The sequence below is a fragment of the Pecten maximus genome, chromosome 15 (genome assembly GCF_902652985.1).
Source record: "Pecten maximus chromosome 15, xPecMax1.1, whole genome shotgun sequence".
Lineage (NCBI taxonomy): Eukaryota > Metazoa > Mollusca > Bivalvia > Pectinida > Pectinidae > Pecten > Pecten maximus.
In genome coordinates, this window is record NC_047029.1 from 20388142 (window position 1) to 20410852 (window position 22711).

Genomic DNA, 22711 nt, shown 5'->3' on the forward strand with positions numbered 1-22711 from the left:
TGCCAGGTTTTGGAGGTGGAGGAAAGCCGGAGTACCCGGAGAAAAACCACCGGCCTACGGTCAGTACCTGGCAACTGCCCCACGTATGTTTGGAACTCGCAACCCAGGGGTGGAGGGCTAGTGTTAATTAAGTGTCGGACACCTTAACCACTCGGCCACCGCGGCCACAGGGGGAAGGCAACAGTTTTAAGCTTATATAACACACATACATGTTCATTATCTGGAGAGGTACTTGTCATACAACACTTGAATTATACAACACTTGTATTTGTAATTTCATAATTTTCCTCTATAAAGTTACCTGGATACATTTTAATCAGCATTTTTAAAAGTGTTTCCCTACTGCGTTAGGAAAATGATTAATTGTTCTTTACCTTAAAATGGGGATTTTACCTCTTCTTGTAATTAAAGAAAATCAGCATAAAACTATATTTATTGAATATCTTTATTGTGAAGAAAACTGTATATAAAAAATAATTATTTCTTGATGATTCGCATAAAAAAAACCTTTGAATTTTTGAAAAAACAGATAGATATTATATGGGTAATGTTAGATGCTAATTACAGGTAGGTAAGGCAGAGGAGCCTGGCACAGCATGCTATAAATGGACCCCTGGGGGTAATTGGGGACTTGACAAAACTATAACCAGGTGTTAAAACAGACACACCTTAATACTGATCCTCATTTGATACATACATATAGGTAAGGTGTTATGGAGATCCATAAGGTGATGGTAAGGTGGGGTTTGGGCCCTGCAGGGGGGCCTCAGGTGGCCATGACAACAGGCATGTCCTGAGAGTACCAATTATATATACATACAGATACATGTACATAACTTGTTGTGTAGATATTATCAGAGACATATATACAGAGAGATTGGCAGCTCCCTATTTGCCCTCGTGTTTACATAGTGGCCCCTGACCTTCCCACAATCCTTTGCGGTCGCTCGGTTCAGTCTTCACTAGACGCCATATTGGAGAAAACTTGAAAACCAGACACATAATTACCGATAATTTCTATTTGAAATCATCACCAAGATCCAATTATGTGCTTTAATTTTATTAATATCAAAATGCAGAAGTGTCATCAATATGAAATATATCACAATTTGCTGTCCAAGTGTTTGTATTTTGAGTATGAATGTCAAGCACAACGCAGGAAAGATCGGCGGGAATCTCCAATTTTCGAAAAGTCCCTATTGGGTTTTCGAGAATACGGATAAATGACAAAAATGTGCATGATAATCAAGACCACATTTCATAAGTATGATAGTTTTTGGTTAATGTGGTAACTTTTGTAGTGGCCAAAATAAAACGATGTGCTTTTTGTGTGCGTTTAAAATTGACGATGTTTTGGTCTGACGTAATGGCGGCTATTTACAAACTTGGACATGTCGAATAGGACGCCAATGGATTGTAGAAAATACGGATAAATGGCAACAATGTGCATGATCACTAAGACTATATCACACAAGTATGATAGTTTTTTGTTAATGTGGTAACTTTTGTAGTGGCCTAAATAAAACGATGTGCTTTCTTTGTGTATTTAAAATGACGATGTTTTGGTCTGACGTAATGGCGGATTAACCAGAACATGTCGAATAAGTTCCAATACTACGATACACACATGCGCATAGCCCGATTTACCTGCGCTCGCGTGTGTTTGATAGGAGACAGGACGCTCTCGATAAGGGATATGCTTGAGTGGTCACGAATAAAGGGAGCCACTATGTGTACGGGGAAATAGCCATGTTACTAATCTCTCTGTATATATGTCTCTGATATTATATGCCTCTTAAAGAACATAAATGAGAATATACAAAACTTCCGATTCTTGATTCTTGATTATTTACTATGAAATGAGTTCATGGTTGAATTAACAGATATTAGTAAAGTAACAATACATTGAATTTAGAAATATTTTTGTCTGATAAAATAATAAATATTAAAATATATATACATATACAATGTACTTGAGAAAAAAAATCTACAAAAAACAGTCATCAAGGCCTAAGGTAGAATTAATCATTAATATAAAACGTGTATTAATTACATCTAAAAAATAATAAATGAAAAACATCAAAATTTTGAAATCAGGACGATAAAGCTTAATTTTGCACTGTAATGAAATCTTTCAAAAAAAATAATGATGAAAAAACCACTACAAATCCAATTGATAGACTTTTAATTCCTCTTGTGCAATATATCACATAAGAACCGCAGCCAGTTCTATTTTGAGTTGATATTAGATAAAATTTTATCAACATTTAAATATACCTGGTAAAGTCAGGATGTCCGATATAAGGCAGTCAATTTACACAGGTCTGTATATGTAACAACTACAGGTATCTAACACAGGTGTCCAGTGGTACTATCCATTACCTGTATAGGGGGATTTGTGGTCACACCTGACTGGACGTAGTGCACTACTAGTTTACCTGTAGCTTAAATGTATTGCACTACTAGTTTAAACGTAGTGCACTATAGGGTGTAAAGGTTAGCTTACACTCAACTGTATACCTTCAAAGTACCTTCAAACAGAGACCTATCCCAGTGGGCAAAAGACGTCAGAATGACGTTGATTCAACGTCATACTATGACGTTGATTAGACGTTGATTGATGGTTGTAAATGAAAGTTTTCTAGACGTCAGAACCCGACGTTGAATCAACGTCGAAAATTCAACGTCCATTCAACGTCTATACAACGTCCATTCAACGTCTATACAACGTCCATACAACGTCCGTTCAATGTGTATACAACGTCCGTTCAACGTCTATACAACGTTGCGCATCAGTCAGGACCAGCATTGTATAGACGTCAGAAATGCGACCTATATCCCAATATCACATGCAATTATAGTTTTAAATTGAATGATAATAAAATACCTAATACCTAGTATAATAGGGTCTTTTTAGGATCTATACTAGGTATTAGGTATTTTATCATTTTTGCAAATATAAAACTGGATAGTAATACAATTTATAACGCTACTTAATACTTGTTTCAACACAAGACGTGTAGCACAATTTGAACTTTCACTGTGGGTTTTATTCAATATCCTAAAAAGAAAACTTTTCTACAATTAATAACGTCATTTTCTTTGTTAAAACCCGTAATAAAATAAAAAGATCAAATATCATTCCAACGTTTCAATTACAATATAGCAGTAAAGCTCTGCAAGTACAACAGGTTTTTCTTTCTTCAACAATTTGTAACATGGGAAATGTTCCTTGATGTCTCCATTCAGGTATATATTTATTATTCTGATAAGATTTCACAAAAAAAAATCCTACAAAACATCACTATGATGTATAAATCCATCAGATCAACAAACAAACAAAAACATATCAAACAAGTATCCATTTTTTTTATTTTGTTCAGTTCTGCTCCTTTCGACCACCACCTCCACGCCGGTCTGGGGCATACTTCAGGCAATTAGCAATAGCTGAACAGACTTCATGCTCTGTTGTTTTGAAAGTCTTCATAGCACTTTCTGTAAAAAATACATTTGAAATAGATATTATGTTTTAACTTATAGATGTTGGTTCTGAATTAGCAAATCCTGTACAATGTTTCAAAACATTTACTCTTCATGAGCGTCATTTAGCTGAAAAATTCATAATACTATCAAATCCCTTTTTTTAAATGTGACAGCATGTAAATACAGAGCAACTGAACTTAAATATGAATGCAGCATCATAAATTGTCAATGGAAATGATTTATTAAATCTAACAAAAAGAAATGCTATAATAATATACCAGAGAGAGAGAGAGAGAGAGAGAGAGAGAGAGAGAGAGAGAGAGAATTTTCAGGTACTTTCAGGCAATTTTCAGGTATATTTTTCATGTGTATTTTTCCTTTTAATTTATGCTTCATTACATTTACAGTTATCACTATAGTCTAATAAAAGTCTACAATGATATAGTTGTCAGAATGAAAAAAAAATTGCATCCACAATAAAAAGATGTTATAATTTACTGTACGTATAAACTTTGTTTTTTGAGATTTCCAATGTTCTCAGTAATATTTTAACTAGCGATCATACAAATCTAACTTTTCATAAGTGCTTTTAATCACAAAATATGCAGTTTATCTGTGAAATTTATATCCATGAATTCACTTTATGCCAATAATACAATTCGATCGTTTGGTACCAAATTAAGGGACGTAATTAATCCTTGTCAATAAATGCAACCCGGTCGGAAACAGCTGACGTACGCGTCATATACGACATGTATGCACTGCATACTGTACAATTAACAAAAGTAAATAACAAGTCATCTTCAAATTGTTGTTGATTTGTTCATCTTGTTGAAAACGCCATGCTCAACACATACACGTACATGAATACACGAGTTTTGTTTACGTTGTTACTAGGCCTAGTGCATTCTGGATATCTGGTCTGTTCGAATAGTTCTAAAATTAGCCAAACAATTTCGGATTTGAACAGTAAGATCAGCATAATAAGGCTTCCTTCAATTGTACTGCATACTGCTTCTGACTCTGGCAACAAGTTGGACAGTTCGAGATTTTTCTACGCCTGTCGACAAAGGCTTATATTATAGCCTAATCACGGGTATATGATAGACAACCATGTAGCTAGGAATTAATGGGAACCTCGCGTTAGGCCTACTGCAATGTATACTATTACTAGTCATCGACGCTTCACACTTGCAAACTTACAACAAACATCACACTGAAATAATGACACATAAGCTTTACATAATGATAATTCAAAATATTCAAACTTACTTGAACACTTCCGTGATTAAATTGCACCAACTGTTTACGACGTCTTGACCTTTCGTAATGGCCGCTTGCAAATCATAAACCCGCGAAAAGGCATCGGTCAGAGATAAAGAGATAAAAGCGTGGGTGCGGAGGCCGGAGGATGGAGCAAGTGTTAAGTAACCGGACACTACACAAATTAACAAAACCAGAGCCACGCGGGCTCTGCGGGCTAGCGACTTCGACCGCCTACCATGGATTTTTCTAACACAATTACAGATTTATATTCGCTCGTTCCTTAAAGTTTCAACTGATTAGTTACGTAATTTCAGACAATATACAATTCGGTTGTGTAAAACTAAGACTAGTCGTGATCGATAGTTTTTTGTCAGATATGATAATCAATTGCTTCAATGCTATTTTTTTTTAATAATGTCTGATAGACGTTGGGAAAACGTTGCCGATGTCACGACCAAAAGCTAACGTTTAATCGACATTGATACGACGTCATAACACCGACATTGTTTCAACGTCTTGATTTCCACGTCTGATCGACGTTGAAAAGAGGTTGTCAACGTCGCGACCACAAATCAACCTATAACCAACGTTGATACAACGTCATATGCCCACTGGGATAGGTCTCTGCTTCAAAGTAAAAAACGGATTAGAAACGGTTCGGTAACTTGTTGAAATATGTATCAAAATCTATGCAACTTGCCCTCAAACATTGGGGTTTTGTTTTTGTCTTTTTTTTTAATCGGTTTTTGCCTAAAGAGTGGTATTTGAGCCAAATGATTCGTATGAAGACAACACATATATATGTTGTGCCCATGGACGTACTGTGTAAAACGAAAACGCAAAGTGAAGTTCAAAATGTTCAGAATTATTGAATACGTGTCCACTTGAATCCAATAATGGTGGATGAAGGTGGAAAAGGCACGGGTCGAGGGATGGGAGTCTATTTTAAGTTCTGAATATACTAGTTGTGTACATTGTAGACTGTATATCTCTAACATCTACATATCTATATGCATGTACATGTACCTGATACGGTGTCTACATGACTCGATCCGGTCTATATGTAACTGCATGTACACGCACAAAGAATGAATTCTGGTACGGTACGAGGTTTTCAAATTTTGTGACATTTTACCCCATTTTATTTTATGTGATGTATTTTTCGAAATACTGAGCTTTTAACACTTCTCTTTTGTCGGTGCTTGATAAGGTATTCTTCGGGATATGGATGATGAATTAATATTCTCTCAACCAGAAACTTGTATATCAGACAAAGTCTCTGTCTCAACTAGGTATACAGGCCCATTTTGTTGTGCATGTCAAGTCTGAAGTGTTGGTAGTTTCATTGTATCTGAATTAAAAATACAGATATCTGTATTTTTAACAAAAATGTGGATAATAATTATATTCATTTGAAATATATATTTAATATGATGTGTTTGAACTATATTATATCTATATTAATATATTTAAATAAAATACGGCTAGTATCGCATATTCCAAATTATTATCAAAATTATATACAATATACATATATAGGCCTAATAGGGAAAAACCAAATTCGCTTGCGTTCCGGGTCATTTTCCCACGTTGACACCGATAAGCGGTCCGAATCTATTATGTTTTATTTTTAGCCAATCGTTGCTCAAAGTTGTCGACTTCCTGTTACCTTAGCGCCATATTGAAATCTTTGTTTTGACATGCGACAGATTCAGACTTGACTTCGTCTTGTTTGTGGATAGCGGTGTGATTACAAATATATACCAGTTGAGGTAAGAGCAAATCTTACGAGAAGGATGACGATGATTTCAGATGATGCCATTTTGTGAAATCTGACCACTAATTTCCTTTCTGCCTTAATATTTGTTACCAAAACTATTTTGACCGGACGTCCCCATTTTGACAGCTCTCTGACTCTGGATCATGTGGACATATTTTTAAGTGCAGTTTGTAATTTGCGTGTGGGAGAGTTATTTGCAGTTGGAAATATATGTATGTTTTTTTTGCTACTAAATTGCAGTAATAATTAAGTGACAGTATCAGAGTATGCTAGTGTGCGAGTGCCTCTGCTCAAGTATGGCACGTCTAAATCCACAATACTATTGGGTACCCGGTAGTATTGGATATTTAGACGTGCCCCTTCAATGACTGTGTGTGGAATATGTGTCTCAAAGTCCTAGAGCGTAGTGCATATTGTACTGCAGCTAACGGGAAAGAGATCGCATGTTTGGACAAAATTTATTTGTGTCTCTAATTGTAGCAGTTATATTCGATTTGGTGGCCGAGTGGTTAAGGTGTCCTGCTACTTTATCACTACAGTAGCCCTATAGCTAGCTAGGCCTCCACCTCTGGGTTGCGAGTTCGAAACCTACGTGGGGCAGTTGCCAGGTACTGGGCATGACTGTAGGCCGGTGGTTTTTCTCCGGGTACTCTGGCTTTCCTCCACCTCATAAACCTGGCACGTCCTTATAAATGACCCTGGCTGTTAATAGGACATTAAACAAATCAAACCATATTCGATTTGTTAAGTATGGATGTACAAATGTATGTGTCAGAAATGTGAGTCTGCCGGTATTAAGATTAATGGGTTTATGGCCACTGTAGTGTGTTATTTTGTAAAATATTAATAATATAATATATAATTATGACAGCTTAAATCACTTTAAGAAAAAAAATATTGTCCAAGTTGCATTTATCCTGAAACAATGACACAACATACAAATGCAAAATCACAAATTATTTACATGTAGCTAGGAATGTACCAAAAATTGATGCAATAATCAAGTTTCTAAGTAGACAACACTTTCAGTAAACATCTTTTAGAAAAATATTATTTACCTTATCATCAATTAAATATAATGAGTCTTTAAATAATATGTTGCAAAATCTACTGTTTACGTGACTGGCTATTTTTAGTAAGAAATCCATGTGTACTCCCAACTCGTTGTCATATATTGGGTCCATCTCCGAGATACTTGATGGTATATTAGCTTTTTCTAGTAATTATAAGAGACCTTTCAGAAGATACCAGGCCTTTTTGCATACTTCGATCCTGTTCAACTGCATTGAACAATCACTGAGTACAGTGATAGAATGAACGATACATATGCAGTAAACTTACTTTTATGATATTTCTGGCCCCTCTTTACATTATATATCATAATGCTGACATTATATATATGAACTATTAGAGTCAATGAACACTGCCATGCTTTTACTTACATGTATTAATGAAGCTGTCATGATCATGAATGACATATGGAAGTTCTTTTGTGATTAAACATGCAAATTAATTCTTTTTTTAAATCTTAATTATGTTATATACAGTGGACCCTCGATAATCCGAACACCTTCGTTCCCAGCCCAAACCGTCCGGATTACGAGTTTTCCGGACTACCGAATTTCGTCTACCAGGTCAAAAAAATTGTTGTGTAAGAGTTATCTCCCTTGAGTTTGACTTTATACAATACGGGACGTTTTAATGACGTTTTCTTTTATTTTGTAGAAACTAAAAAATAAACAATGTTTTTAAAAGAACATGTGAAGTGAAAGTTGTTTTATTGATAGCGGGAATATGTGACCTACAAACAACACACATGGGTTACGTCCCAGAGGTTCACAAACGAGTAGTGTGTTATTTGTAAAATATTAATAATATAATATATAATTATGACAGCTTAAATCACTTTAAGAAAAAAAATATTGTCCAAGTTGCATTTATCCTGAAACAATGACACAACATACAAATGCAAAATCACAAATTATTTACATGTAGGAATGTACCAAAAATTGATGCAATAATCAAGTTTCTAAGTAGACAACACTTTCAGTAAACATCTTTTAGAAAAAATATTATTTACCTTATCATCAATTAAATATAATGAGTCTTTAAATAATATGTTGCAAAATCTATTGTTTACGTGACTGGCTATTTTTAGTAAGAAATCCATGTGTACTCCAACTCGTTGTCATATATTGGGTCCATCTCCGAGATACTTGATGGTATATTAGCTTTTTCTAGTAATTATAAGAGACCTTTCAGGAGATACCAGGCCTTTTTGCATACTTCGATCCTGTTCAACTGCATTGAACAATCACTGAGTACATGCAGTGATAGAATGAACGATACATATGCAGTAAACTTACTTTTATGATATTTCTGGCACTTCTTTACATTATATATCATAATGCTGACATTAGAGTCAATGAACACTGCCATGCTTTTACTTCCATGTATTAATGAAACTGTCATGATCATGAATGACATATGGAAGTTCTTTTGTGAATAAACATTGATTGCATGCAAATTAATTCTTTTTTAAAATCTTAATTATGTTATATATAAGAGACTTTGGCTAAATTAGGCATTTAGCTCTGTTTGAATTTTATAATTGAAAGTATGAAACATAATTGTACATGGCATCATGATTATTGACGTTTTACAAATTTGAGTAAATGTTATTTATAATCAGGTGCCAGCTGACTATAAGTAATCACACTGCAAGTTAGCTAATTATATTATATAAGCCATATACTGTAATTTGCAATATATAAATTTTGTTTTTTTATAATATGATTAAATAAAGAAATGATAAAATAGTCGCAATGACTATATATAATATTATTTCTCTATACTGACATCACCTACCTATATAGCACATGCACTGTAAACAAAAAGGTTTTTCCATTCCAACACTGATTACTATAGCCCTGACCTCTCAGATTGTTTTAATTCTGAAGAAAAATAGTTCACCAATATTGTTAACATTCAACTTTATTAATAAACATTATTCTTGTATATTATGTTATAGTATGCTCATTATGTTGTTCAGGATTCCAACCTATTGAGAAACAAACTTTACGGTCAGATGTCAAAATGAGTTTGCGTCCAAGGCCTGTCACAGCGACAGTAACCAAACCGAAATGGATGGAGCCACAAGTTTTCCGACCTCGCTCCCTATCCTTGGAGTCAGGTGGGTCTACGGCGTCCTTGACCTCTGTTCTCGACCATGACAGCTACATTAGTCCAAGTCCAAGTGATGATGAGGATTGGACGTACGATAAGGAAAATTGTGGGAAGAGTGAGGAGAGTGAAGAAAAGGGAGACAACCAGAAAGACCACTACATAGATAGGAAGGCCATTGAAAGGTAAACAATATTAATTGTATAGTGAAGGTGAACTGGGTTGATCTCTGGTGGACAGGTATAGCTCAGTTGATAACTAGATGTATGTCTAAGAGCCTATTATTGGTATATAATGTATATAGCTGTTGTTTTCACCAGAATCAAGTCCCTAATGAAAATGTATTTTCTGAGGTTTGTAGCTATTTTTCTGAGTAATTAACACATGAAATATGTATATCCTATATTTGAGAATAAAGAGTGATTTCTTAAGACTTGAAACAAAAATTTACTCTCCTACTGAAAATAGAATAATGTAAGACTACCAGTTAAAAAAAGGCGGAAATTCCCCAGGTGGGGGTTCCCCCGTCCACTGTAAATGTCATGGTTACTATCTTTCGAGTACCCATGCGCTCTTATTTGCCATCAAACCTATGCAATAACATCATTTATCAGGTAGCAAGAACTTCAAACTTTAATATAATTTGATATCAATTTCAGATCAGTTGATTTGAGGGGATGGAGACATTAGTAATAACATGTAAAATATTTAGTTATGCAAGTCGACGTCGTAAAGGCTACAGGTTCAGTCAAAATTACATCAATTACTTCTGTAGGAGTTTTTTAGATGAACATTTTGATGGGTCTTGATCACTATAGCAATTTACAATTTAGTGAATACTTGAAATTTGAAATCTCTCAGGAAAGGTGTGAGTGATATTTATAAATGGACTAAAAAATAAGAATCTCAAAAATCATTGTGCATGTATCACTAAATTTTCTATCATGTTGTGTGAAAATAATAACTGTTGTAAGGAAATTTAGAAGCTGTTCATGCAATTATCTAGGATAAAAATGGTATGTTGAATTCAATTCAATTTCTTTTTGAAAGAGTGAGTCTTTGTAACTTGTATAGTTTATCATTGTTAACATATCGGTTAGTATAAACATACTTCCGAAGCATAAATTATTTCAAATATTCCTGTTATGACAACATTGATGTATTCATGTACTCGTCAGGACAAGTTAAAATGCCACAATGTCGGGTAGGTTTGTCTTTACCATTCTTCCCTGTGTCAAGTAAACTTTTCTCTCTAAGGTAATACAGGGCTCATCCATATAATCCCAACACTGTTTAAAACAATTCATATTAAATCGATAGCATATAATGGAAGTTGTGACAACAAAAATCTAACAGACAAATTATTTTCCTTGCATTTTGTGCCAGTCCTTTCATCCGGTCGTAATCACATATGCGCTTTAATTAAACAACAGACACAATATCTAAAGCATCTATAGAACGCTGATTAAAGTCAGGGATTGGAAATTTCCCATTTTGTTCGGTATAGTTGAACAGAAATAGCTGCTAAAAAAAATATGAAACACAGGAAAATATACAAGGTCAGTATATATATATATCTACACAGAAAGCTACAACTTCAGACAGTGACAAAAACAAAGGAAAACGACGGCTGAAAACGAAAGTAGACTAAAATGAACATGACCTATAGCTAGGTCACTTCTCCAAGAAGAAAGTAAGAAAATTCAACGCTGTATTTTTTAAGGCCTTTGTAGTTAACAATTATCACAGTGATGTTGGTACATTACAGGTATGGCCCAGGTAGTTAACAGTTATCACAGTGATGTTGGTACATTACAGGCATGGCCCGGGTAGTTAACAGTTATCACAGTGATGTTGGTACATTACAGGTATGGCCCGGGTAGTTAACAATTATCACAGTGATGTTGGTACATTACAGGTATATATGGCCCGGGTAGTTAACAATTATCACAGTGATATTGGTACATTACAGGTATATATGGCCCGGGTAGTTAACAATTATCACAGTGATATTGGTACATTACAGGTATATATGGCCCGGGTAGTTAACAATTATCACAGTGATGTTGGTACATTACAGGCATGGCCTGGGTAGTTAACAATTATCACAGTGATGTTGGTACATTACAGGCATGGCCTGGGTAGTTAACAATTATCACAGTGATGTTGGTACATTACGGATACGGCCCAGGTAGTTAACAATTATCACAGTGATGTTGGTACATTACGGGTACGGCCTGGGTAGTTAACAGTTATCACAGTGATGTTGGTACATTACGGATACAGCCCAGGTAGTTAACAATTATCACAGTGATGTTGGTACATTACAGGCATGGCCTGGGTAGTTAACAATTATCACAGTGATGTTGGTACATTACAGGTATGGCCCGGGTAGTTAACAGTTATCACAGTGATGTTGGTACATTACAGGTACGGCCTGGGTAGTTAACAATTATCACAGTGATGTTGGTACATTACAGGCATGGCCTGGGTAGTTAACAATTATCACAGTGATGTTGGTACATTACAGGTATGGCCCGGGTAGTTAACAGTTATCACAGTGATGTTGGTACATTACAGGTACGGCCTGGGTAGTTAACAATTATCACAGTGATGTTGGTACATTACGGATACGGCCTGGGTAGTTAACAATTATCACAGTGATGTTGGTACATTACGGATACGGCCCGGGTAGTTAAAAATTATCACAGTGATGTTGGTACATTACAGGTACGGCCTGGGTAGTTAACAATTATCACAGTGATGTTGGTACATTACAGGTATGGCCCGGGTAGTTAACAGTTATCACAGTGATGTTGGTACATTACAGGTAAGGCCAGGTAGTTAACAATTATCACAGTGATGTTGGTACATTACGGATACGGCCCAGGTAGTTAACAATTATCACAGTGATGTTGGTACATTACAGGTATGGCCTGGGTAGTTAACAGTTATCACAGTGATGTTGGTACATTACAGGTATATATGGCCCAGGTAGTTAACAATTATCACAGTGATGTTGGTACATTACGGATACGGCCCAGGTAGTTAACAATTATCACAGTGATGTTGGTACATTACAGGTATGGCCTGGGTAGTTAACAGTTATCACAGTGATGTTGGTACATTACGGATACGGCCCGGGCAGTTAACAATTATCACAGTGATGTTGGTACATTACAGGTATGGCCCAGGTAGTTAACAATTATCACAGTGATGTTGGTACATTACAGGCATGGCCTGGGTAGTTAACAATTATCACAGTGATGTTGGTACATTACAGGTATGGCCCGGGTAGTTAACAGTTATCACAGTGATGTTGGTACATTACAGGCATGGCCCGGGTAGTTAACAATTATCACAGTGATGTTGGTACATTACAGGTATGGCCTGGGTAGTTAACAGTTATCACAGTGATGTTGGTACATTACAGGTATATATGGCCCGGGTAGTTAACAATTATCACAGTGATATTGGTACATTACAGGTATATATGGCCCGGGTAGTTAACAATTATCACAGTGATATTGGTACATTACAGGTATATATGGCCCGGGTAGTTAACAATTATCACAGTGATGTTGGTACATTACGGATACGGCCCGGGTAGTTAACAATTATCACAGTGATGTTGGTACATTACGGATACGGCCCGGGTAGTTAACAGTTATCACAGTGATGTTGGTACATTACGGATATGGCCCGGGTAGTTAACAATTATCACAGTGATGTTGGTACATTACGGGTATGGCCCGGGTAGTTAACAGTTATCACAGTGATGTTGGTACATTACAGGCATGGCCTGGGTAGTTAACAGTTATCACAGTGATGTTGGTACATTACGGGTACGGCCCGGGTAGTTAACAATTATCACAGTGATGTTGGTACATTACGGGTATGGCCCGGGTAGTTAACAGTTATCACAGTGATGTTGGTACATTACAGGCATGGCCCGGGTAGTTAACAGTTATCACAGTGATGTTGGTACATTACAGGTATGGCCCAGGTAGTTAACAGTTATCACAGTGATGTTGGTACATTACAGGTATGGCCCAGGTAGTTAACAATTATCACAGTGATGTTGGTACATTACAGGCATGGCCCAGGTAGTTAACAGTTATCACAGTGATGTTGGTACATTACAGGTATGGCCCGGGTAGTTAACAATTATCACAGTGATGTTGGTACATTACAGGTATGGCCCGGGTAGTTAACAGTTATCACAGTGATGTTGGTACATTACAGGTATGGCCCAGGTAGTTAACAGTTATCACAGTGATGTTGGTACATTACAGGTATGGCCCAGGTAGTTAACAGTTATCACAGTGATGTTGGTACATTACGGATACGGCCTGGGTAGTTAACAATTATCACAGTGATGTTGGTACATTACAGGCATGGCCCAGGTAGTTAACAATTATCACAGTGATGTTGGTACATTACAGGTATGGTCCAGGTAGTTAACAGTTATCACAGTGATGTTGGTACATAACAGGTATGGCCCGGGTAGTTAACAATTATCACAGTGATGTTGGTACATTACAGGTATGGCCCGGGTAGTTAACAATTATCCCAGTGATGTTGCAATTGGTACATAAATTTATAAGGGGTATGGCCCGGATATACGTACATACCTGGTTGTTAACAATTATCACAGTTATTAAACAACGTTTTTTTCTCAACTGCCAATCAAAAAAATTCAATCTTTCTTGGAACTTGAAGTAGATTTCCAACTCATTACATTGAATCCTTGATATCAGCTGCTAAAACTATTAAATTTATTATTATATTCCTTAAAATGATGTAAATATCCTTACAATATTTGTTATGAGATGTATAATACAGCTAATTTTACAAAAAGTCTTGAAAGAAAAAAAAAATATAAAAAGGCTCCAGGGGGAGTCGAACCCTCGACCTCCAGTTTACTAGACTGGCGCTCTAACCAACTGAGCTATGGAGCCTTGTGATCTGTGGACTGTAGATAAGACTTGTTTAAGCCTGACCACTGTGCCTATATATAATCTGTATTGATCTTTATAGGTAGAGTCTAGATATAGACTATACTGTCTCTTTGAGTTACACTCCACATGTACAGTGTATAGGTACATACCTCTGTATGGGACTAATGGTTATATCATACACATGAATGAACATTCTATGTAATTATAGGTGCTATATCAATGGGGGATATATGTTTACATATAAATATTGTATATACTGGAGCTATATATGAGATGGGGGATATATTGTATATATACTAGTACTATATGGGGAGGGGGATATATTGTATATACTGGTGTTATATGGGGAGGGGGATATATTGTATATATTGATGTTATATGGGGAGGGAGACATATTGTATATACTGGTGCTATATGGGGAGGGGGAAATATTGTATATACTGGTGCAATATGGGGAGGGAGATATATTGTATATACTGGTGCTATATGGGGAGGGGGATATATTGTATATACTGGTGTTATATGGGGAGGGGGATATATTGTATATACTGGTGCTCTATGGGGAGGGAGATATATTGTATATACTGGTGTTATATGGGGAGGGGGATATATTGTATATACTGGTGCTATATGGGGAGGGAAATATATTGTATATACTGGTGTTATATATATGGAGAGGGGGATATATTGTATATATACTGGTTCTATATGGGGATCAGGGAGATATATTATATATACTGGTGCTATATGGGGAGGGGGATATATTGTATATACTAGTACTATATGGAGAGGGGGATATATTGTATATATATACTAGTACTATATGGGGAGGGGGATATATTGTATATACTGGTGTTATATGGGGAGGGGGATATATTGTATATACTAGTGCTATATGGGGAGGGGGATATATTGTATATACTGCTGATATATGGGGAGGGGGATATATTGTATATACTAGTACTATATGGGGAGGGGGATATATTGTATATATACTAGTACTATATGGGGAGGGGGATATATTGTATATATACTAGTACTATATGGGGAGGGGGATATATTGTATATACTAGTACTATATGGGGAGGGGGATATATTATATATACTAGTGCTATATGGGGAGGGAGATATATTGTATATACTAGTACTATATGGGGAGGGGGATATATTGTATATACTAGTACTATATGGGGAGGGGGATATATTGTATATACTGGTGCTATATGGGGAGGGGGATATATTGTATGTACTGATGATATATGGGGAGGGGGATATATTGTGTATACTGGTGTTATATGGGGAGGGGGATATATTGTATATATACTAGTACTATATGGGGAGGGGGATATATTGTATATACTAGTGCTATATGGGGAGGGGGATATATTGTATATATACTGGTGATATATGGGGAGGGGGAGATATTGTATATACTGCTGCTATATGGGGAGGGGGATATATTGTATATACTGGTGTTATATGGGGAGGGGGATATATTGTATATACTGGTGTTATATGGGGAGGGGGATATATTGTATATACATGTACTGGTGTTATATGGGGAGGGGGATATATTATATTTCTCTCATATCTCGCCATGTTGGATAGAGTTTGTCCATGTAAGATAGCTATGTAAGATAAATCTATCTTACATAGCATTTCACGCGCGCGGATTAATCTGCGTTCAAGGGGGACAACTCTCACAACGTCGTCTGTTTGTGTTCACATCCGACAGTCCTTATCGTCGGTGTCGGTTTTGAAACGTTGGACTTAACTATAAAAATACATACATTCTTAGATAAATATATATCATATCAGCAGTAAATCAATAGGGCTTCACGGTTAAACGATTAGACATTTCATCTGAGCGAACATATAACTCTGTTACTGTAACAAACAGACTACGCCTACAGGCCTGTTGTAACAGTTACAGTACAATACAGACTTGCCTACCAGACAGATTTGTCATTTGTCATTAAAAACATGTAAACACATGTACACACAATCACCTGGCAATGACAGGAAGTAAAATAAAAGCCATACATAAAAATTTTTTTTTTTTTAAATGTCAAACGTCAAAACCTATGAAACGGTTCCGTTTGCGTCAGCAGGGGGCCCTGGAATTTGTTTACTCTACGGTACTGTCAGTAACTGTTAGGCCTACTCAGTAACCTGTGTATTTGGAAGTTGGGAATTGGCTCTTAAATGAACGAACATTAGGTAAAAATGACACCCCTCGATGTTCATATAAAAATATTTATTTTAATTGTAACTCAGAGTCTATATTTGTGTAGAGTAACCATTAAAACTAACTGCAATCCTAGCCTTTCAATATGATCATCGTTAGCCTATCGACTGACCTACCTTCGTCATTCCATCAAGACAACCGGTTGAACACATATAATCCTATGTCACAGAAAAGATTGAATACTCGTATAGAGTCACTGTTCGCTGGTTCACACACGAAGTTGCCAAAATCACAGTGAATTTAAAATTACCAGCCACGAAACATCGCCGCGTCATGGCGATCGAGATCGACATCACTCTCAATATCCTTGAACTATGAATGGAATTCCAATGACAGTCGTGACGTCATGCAGTGACGTAGTATATATTTTATAAAAAAAAAATTGACTTGACATTTAAAAGTACAGTGTGTTCTGTGAAATGATTAAATATGTCGAGGTGCAAATCAAATTATATGTGAAGTTGGAAAACTCATTTCAGCGTTGGCTTTCAGTATTGTTGATAGAACTTCTTTTTCTCGGATGTTGACAATTTGATCACGGCCACGTAAAAGTCGGTCAAGTTACGGTAATTTTTATCGGTGAATTGTTCATTCCTTCATCACTTAACCACAAAATGAATGAAATTTGTGTGCAAACATAGTTTGTCAAAATAGGGTATGATCTTTCAGAATATCACAAGTATATTTAGTAAAAACGTCAAATAAAGAAATTAAAAAATTGAAGAAAATGGATGGCTGAAGGACACTTTCGCCAGAAATTCGGTAATGATATGAGAGAAAAAGACTCTTGCATTATGTGTGTATGTAGGATAGGGATATTCCTCCCTCGGGATCACAAAATGTGGTAAAACCCTCGGCAAAGCCTGGGTTTCACCACATTTTGTGACCCCTCAGGTGGAATATCCCTATCCTACATATACACATATGAAAGAGTCTTATAATCCTGGTGCTATATGGGGAGGGGGATATATTATATATACTGGTGCTATATGGGGAGGGGGAGATATTATATATACTGGTGCTATATGGGGAGGGGGAGATATTATATATACTGGTGCTATATGGGGAGGGGGATATATTATATATACTGGTGCTATATGGGGAGGGGGAGATATTATATATACTGGTGCTATATGGGGAGGGGGAGATATTATATATACTGGTGCTATATGGGGAGGGGGAGATATTATATATACTGGTGCTATATGGGGAGGGGGAGATATTATATATACTGGTGCTATATGGGGAGGGGGATATATTATATATACTGGTGCTATATGGGGAGGGGGAGATATTATATATACTGGTGCTATATGGGGAGGGGGATATATTATATATACTGGTGTTATATGGGGAGGGGGATATATTATATATACTGGTGCTATATGGGGAGGGGGAGATATTATATATACTGGTGTTATATGGGGAGGGGGATATATTATATATACTGGTGTTATATGGGGAGGGGGAGATATTATATATACTGGTGCTATATGGGGAGGGGGATATATTGTATATACTGGTGCTATATGGGGAGGGGGATATATTGTATATACTGGTGCTATATGGAGAGGGGGATATATTATATATACTGGTGCTCTATGGGGAGGGGGATATATTATATATACTGGTGTTATATGGGGAGGGGGATATATTATATATACTGGTGCTATATGGGGAGGGGGATATATTATATATACTGGTGCTATATGGGGAGGGGGATATATTGTATATACTGGTGTTATATGGGGAGGGGGATATATTGTATATACTGGTGCTATATGGGGAGGGGGATATATTATATATACTGGTGCTATATGGGGAGGGGGATATATTATATATACTGGTGTTATATGGGGTGGAGGAGTACATTGTTTGTTTTAATATATCTATAAATTACGTACATATAAAAAGTGGTGATGTGTGCTTTAGGAGTGTTGGTGAGATGGAGGGAAGGGGTTTTTTGTGAGCTAAATTTTTTCATGTAGATGGGATACACAAATGTATGTTTGCAAAATATTTGAATTCTGCTGAAGTGAAGTAGTAACCTTAAAACAACCAATAATAGTCTTACACATTTTGTTTGAAAAAAAAACCATTTTGGTGAATTAATGAGTAACTGAACAACACGACAAACTTATATTATAATTATAGGATCAGATATTGGATAATATATATATACATGTCAAAATCTTATGTTCAGATATATATCAAAAGACAGATGAGCATTTGTCTAGCTGTGATGGAGCTCAAACTCATTTATATTCTTCATTTTAAATTAATGAATTTTTTTTTACTATATTTTCAGGAAGTTGGCAGATTATGATGAAAGTACATATACAGAAGTTACAGAAAGTGTTGAAGAAAAACTGTCACCGTGGGAAAAATGGCTTATCTCAAAGACAAAATCCGAACGCAAGTCACGTAAGCAAAAAGCCATGGAAAAGAAAGAACAGAAACAGAAACTAGAGGAGGAGAAACAAATGAAAGAAAAGAACCAAGAGAAAGTAGAAGAAAATCGTAGAAAATGGTTAGCAGAAAAACAAGAAAGAGCAAAAATACGCAAAAAAATGGAACAGCAACGAAGTGAAAATGGAGGAAAACATGAAAGCTGAAAAGGAGAAAAGCATTTCTGAGAAAGCTGAGATAGAGTTTAAAAAGTGGAAGGCAGAAAAAAACAAGTCACTGCGGGAAAATGAACGGAAGGAACGACATAAACGCCAGGAGAAGGAGCAAGAGCAGGCTGAGAAACAGAGGAAAGCAGAGGAGAAGTACAAGGAGTGGAGTCAGAAGGCAGCCAACAGACCCAAGTCAGTTCCCAACAGCTTTGGATACACCTCTGGTAAACTGACCGGTGAGTAATACATTCATGTCGGGTATAACGTTCTAGGTGAGATACACCTCTGGTAAACTGACCGGTGAGTAATACGTTCATGTCAGGTATAACGTTCTAGGTGAGATACACCTCTGGTAAACTGACCGGTGAGTAATACATTCATGTCAGGTATAACGTTCTAGGTGAGATACACTTCTGGTAAACTGACAGGTGAGTAATACATTCATGTCAGGTATAACGTTCTAGGTGAGATACACCTCTGGTAAACTGACCGGTGAGTAATACATTCATGTCAGGTATAACGTTCTAGGTGAGATACACCTCTGGTAAACTGACCGGTGAGTAATACATTCACGTCAGGTATAACGTTCTAGGTGAGATACACCTCTGGTAAACTGACCGGTGAGTAATACATTCATGTCAGGTATAACGTTCTAGGTGAGATACACCTCTGGTAAACTGACCGGTGAGTAATACATTCATGTCAGGTATAACGTTCTAGGTGAGATACACCTCTGGTAAACTGACCGGTGAGTAATACATTCACGTCAGGTATAACGTTCTAGGTGAGATACACCTCTGGTAAACTGACCGGTGAGTAATACATTCATGTCAGGTATAACGTTCTAGGTGAGATACACCTCTGGTAAACTGACCGGTGAGTAATACATTCATGTCGGGTATAACGTTCTAGGTGAGATACACCTCTGGTAAACTGACCGGTGAGTAATACGTTCATGTCAGGTATAACGTTCTAGGTGAGATACACCTCTGGTAAACTGACCGGTGAGTAATACATTCATGTCAGGTATAACGTTCTAGGTGAGATACACTTCTGGTAAACTGACAGGTGAGTAATACATTCATGTCAGGTATAACGTTCTAGGTGAGATACACCTCTGGTAAACTGACCGGTGAGTAATACATTCATGTCAGGTATAACGTTCTAGGTGAGATACACCTCTGGTAAACTGACCGGTGAGTAATACATTCACGTCAGGTATAACATTCTAGGTGAGATACACCTCTGGTAAACTGACCGGTGAGTAATACATTCATGTCAGGTATAACGTTCTAGGTGAACCTGTGGGTAAGTGATTTACCAGGTAAAAAAAACTGTATAAGGTAATTATAGAATCCTTTAATAACCTTTTGTATAAGCATGCAGCTGATAAGTTGTTTGCTTGGTAAATGTCTGGTAAATGAGTTGCATGCATGACAGGTAACTTTCTGGGTAAGCATGTGCATGCAGGTGTATTTGTAAGTGGTTTGCTGTGTAAAACTCTGGTAAATAAGTGAAATGTCTGGTAACTTTCTGGGTAAACATGGAGGTAAGTTTTTCAAGATATATCCTACCTGCTGTTAAACAAGTATTTATGTCAGGTAATCTGGTAAACACACTAATCTATTAAATGTGTGGTAGATTTATCAAGCGATGTACCAGATCTAGTTTAATTTGCTTCCAAGTGATCAGGAGTGATTTGCCAGGTAAACATCTGGTAAACTCTCTTCCTTAAAAAAGTTATGTAACTTTATCAAAAAAATCAATTTCGTATGTTCCCCTGAGTAGATATTTTAATTCAAATATAAGTTCACATCTTTATGATACTTTCATCCCTCTGTATATCCACGCATATTCACCAAATTTCATATTATTGTAAATTTACACGTATTGTATTTTGTAGTCTATCTCTGTATACCTGTATAGGTGTTGAGATAATAAATGAATTTGAATTTGGTAAACAAGTAGTCATGTAATCTGGGTAAACTCACAGGTAAATTAATAAGTGATTTTCCAGGTAAACATCTGGTAAACAAGTAGTCAGGTAAACTAGGTAAACTCACAGGTTAATTAATAAGTGATTTTCCAAGAAAACATCTGGTAAAGGAATACTTGGGTAACATTTCAGGTTAATTGATAAGCGATTTTTTTTTTATCAATATCAGATAAAGAATAATATATGTAAAACTCGCAGGTAATTTAGATAGGTTTGCAGCGTAGTTAGCAACTAGTATATATTATGTTATGTAACATCTGGGGTGTGTTCTTCTTTTGCCCACTGTTTGTAGTCTAACAACAAAATGTGTGGTGGCAAACCTGTTATAGTCAGTTTGTATTAATTTTTCGTCTGTGCTCATTATACCTATATTGAGCTACCTATAGAAAGCAGGGAAACCGAGATATATATCATTTACCGTCTGGTATAACATGATAATATATAGTGGATGATCTGCCAGGTTACATGTAAGAAAAAGAAGATAGAATACATGATCAGATATAATTATTTAAAATATATTGAAAGTAATAAAATCGTTCTAACAAGTGTGAAACTCGAAAAGTTAATATTCATTGAAATATTTGATGTTGTTCAAAAACACCAGAGATATGCATTACTGATCATGAATGATCATAATATACTGAAAATCAATACAAACCAATCTGGATCACGTTACCATAATTACCATTGTTTATATTGTTATTAAATCAGGTTATATGTACTCCATCCTTTTAGCTCGATCTGCGATTGTCAAATCATCAGGTAATTAATTAGTTTGAGCAGATCTAGAGTTGTGGCCGGGTTATGGTTAATCAAGTTATATTGTTTTTAAGTTGACCTAATCTTGTTCAATATTTTGTTTGTTGACTTTGTGTTCATTTGATTTGTTAATACACTGTATATATAAGACATTGTTTAGTTGTGAGTCATTTTGTGACTGCTTTGACATATATGATGTACATATAATTCTATATATTTTTGTCATCCAGCCATCTCAAATCTGTCCATTGTGTTGTCATCAATGCGTCTTAATCCTTCCGTATTGTTGTATTCTGCGTGTATTTGTTTTTGAAGGTCAGAGGTTACACTAGTTTGTACTACTTGGCTGGGGGTACGCCTAGCTAACTCTAGCAAAATGACATTACGTCACTGCTGAAATGTCTTTATTCTTTTATT

At 36.2% G+C, this 22711-nt stretch overlaps 1 protein-coding gene and 1 non-coding gene across 2 annotated transcripts in view; one reads left to right on the plus strand and one right to left on the minus strand.

The window, feature by feature from the left end:
• The first annotated feature begins 6406 nt into the window (after nt 1–6406).
• Nucleotides 6407–22711, plus strand: part of LOC117343543 (coiled-coil domain-containing protein 34-like) — a 28650-nt gene continuing 12345 nt past the window's right edge. Inside the window, 4 exon segments of the mRNA XM_033905935.1 lie at nt 6407–6521; nt 9582–9897; nt 19230–19502; nt 19504–19775. Of these exon segments, the coding sequence (XP_033761826.1) occupies nt 9626–9897; nt 19230–19502; nt 19504–19775 (817 nt within the window). The 5' untranslated portion in view covers nt 6407–6521; nt 9582–9625.
• Trnat-agu lies at nt 14600–14673 on the minus strand. The gene has a single exon. It is a non-coding gene; the product is annotated as a tRNA-Thr (tRNA).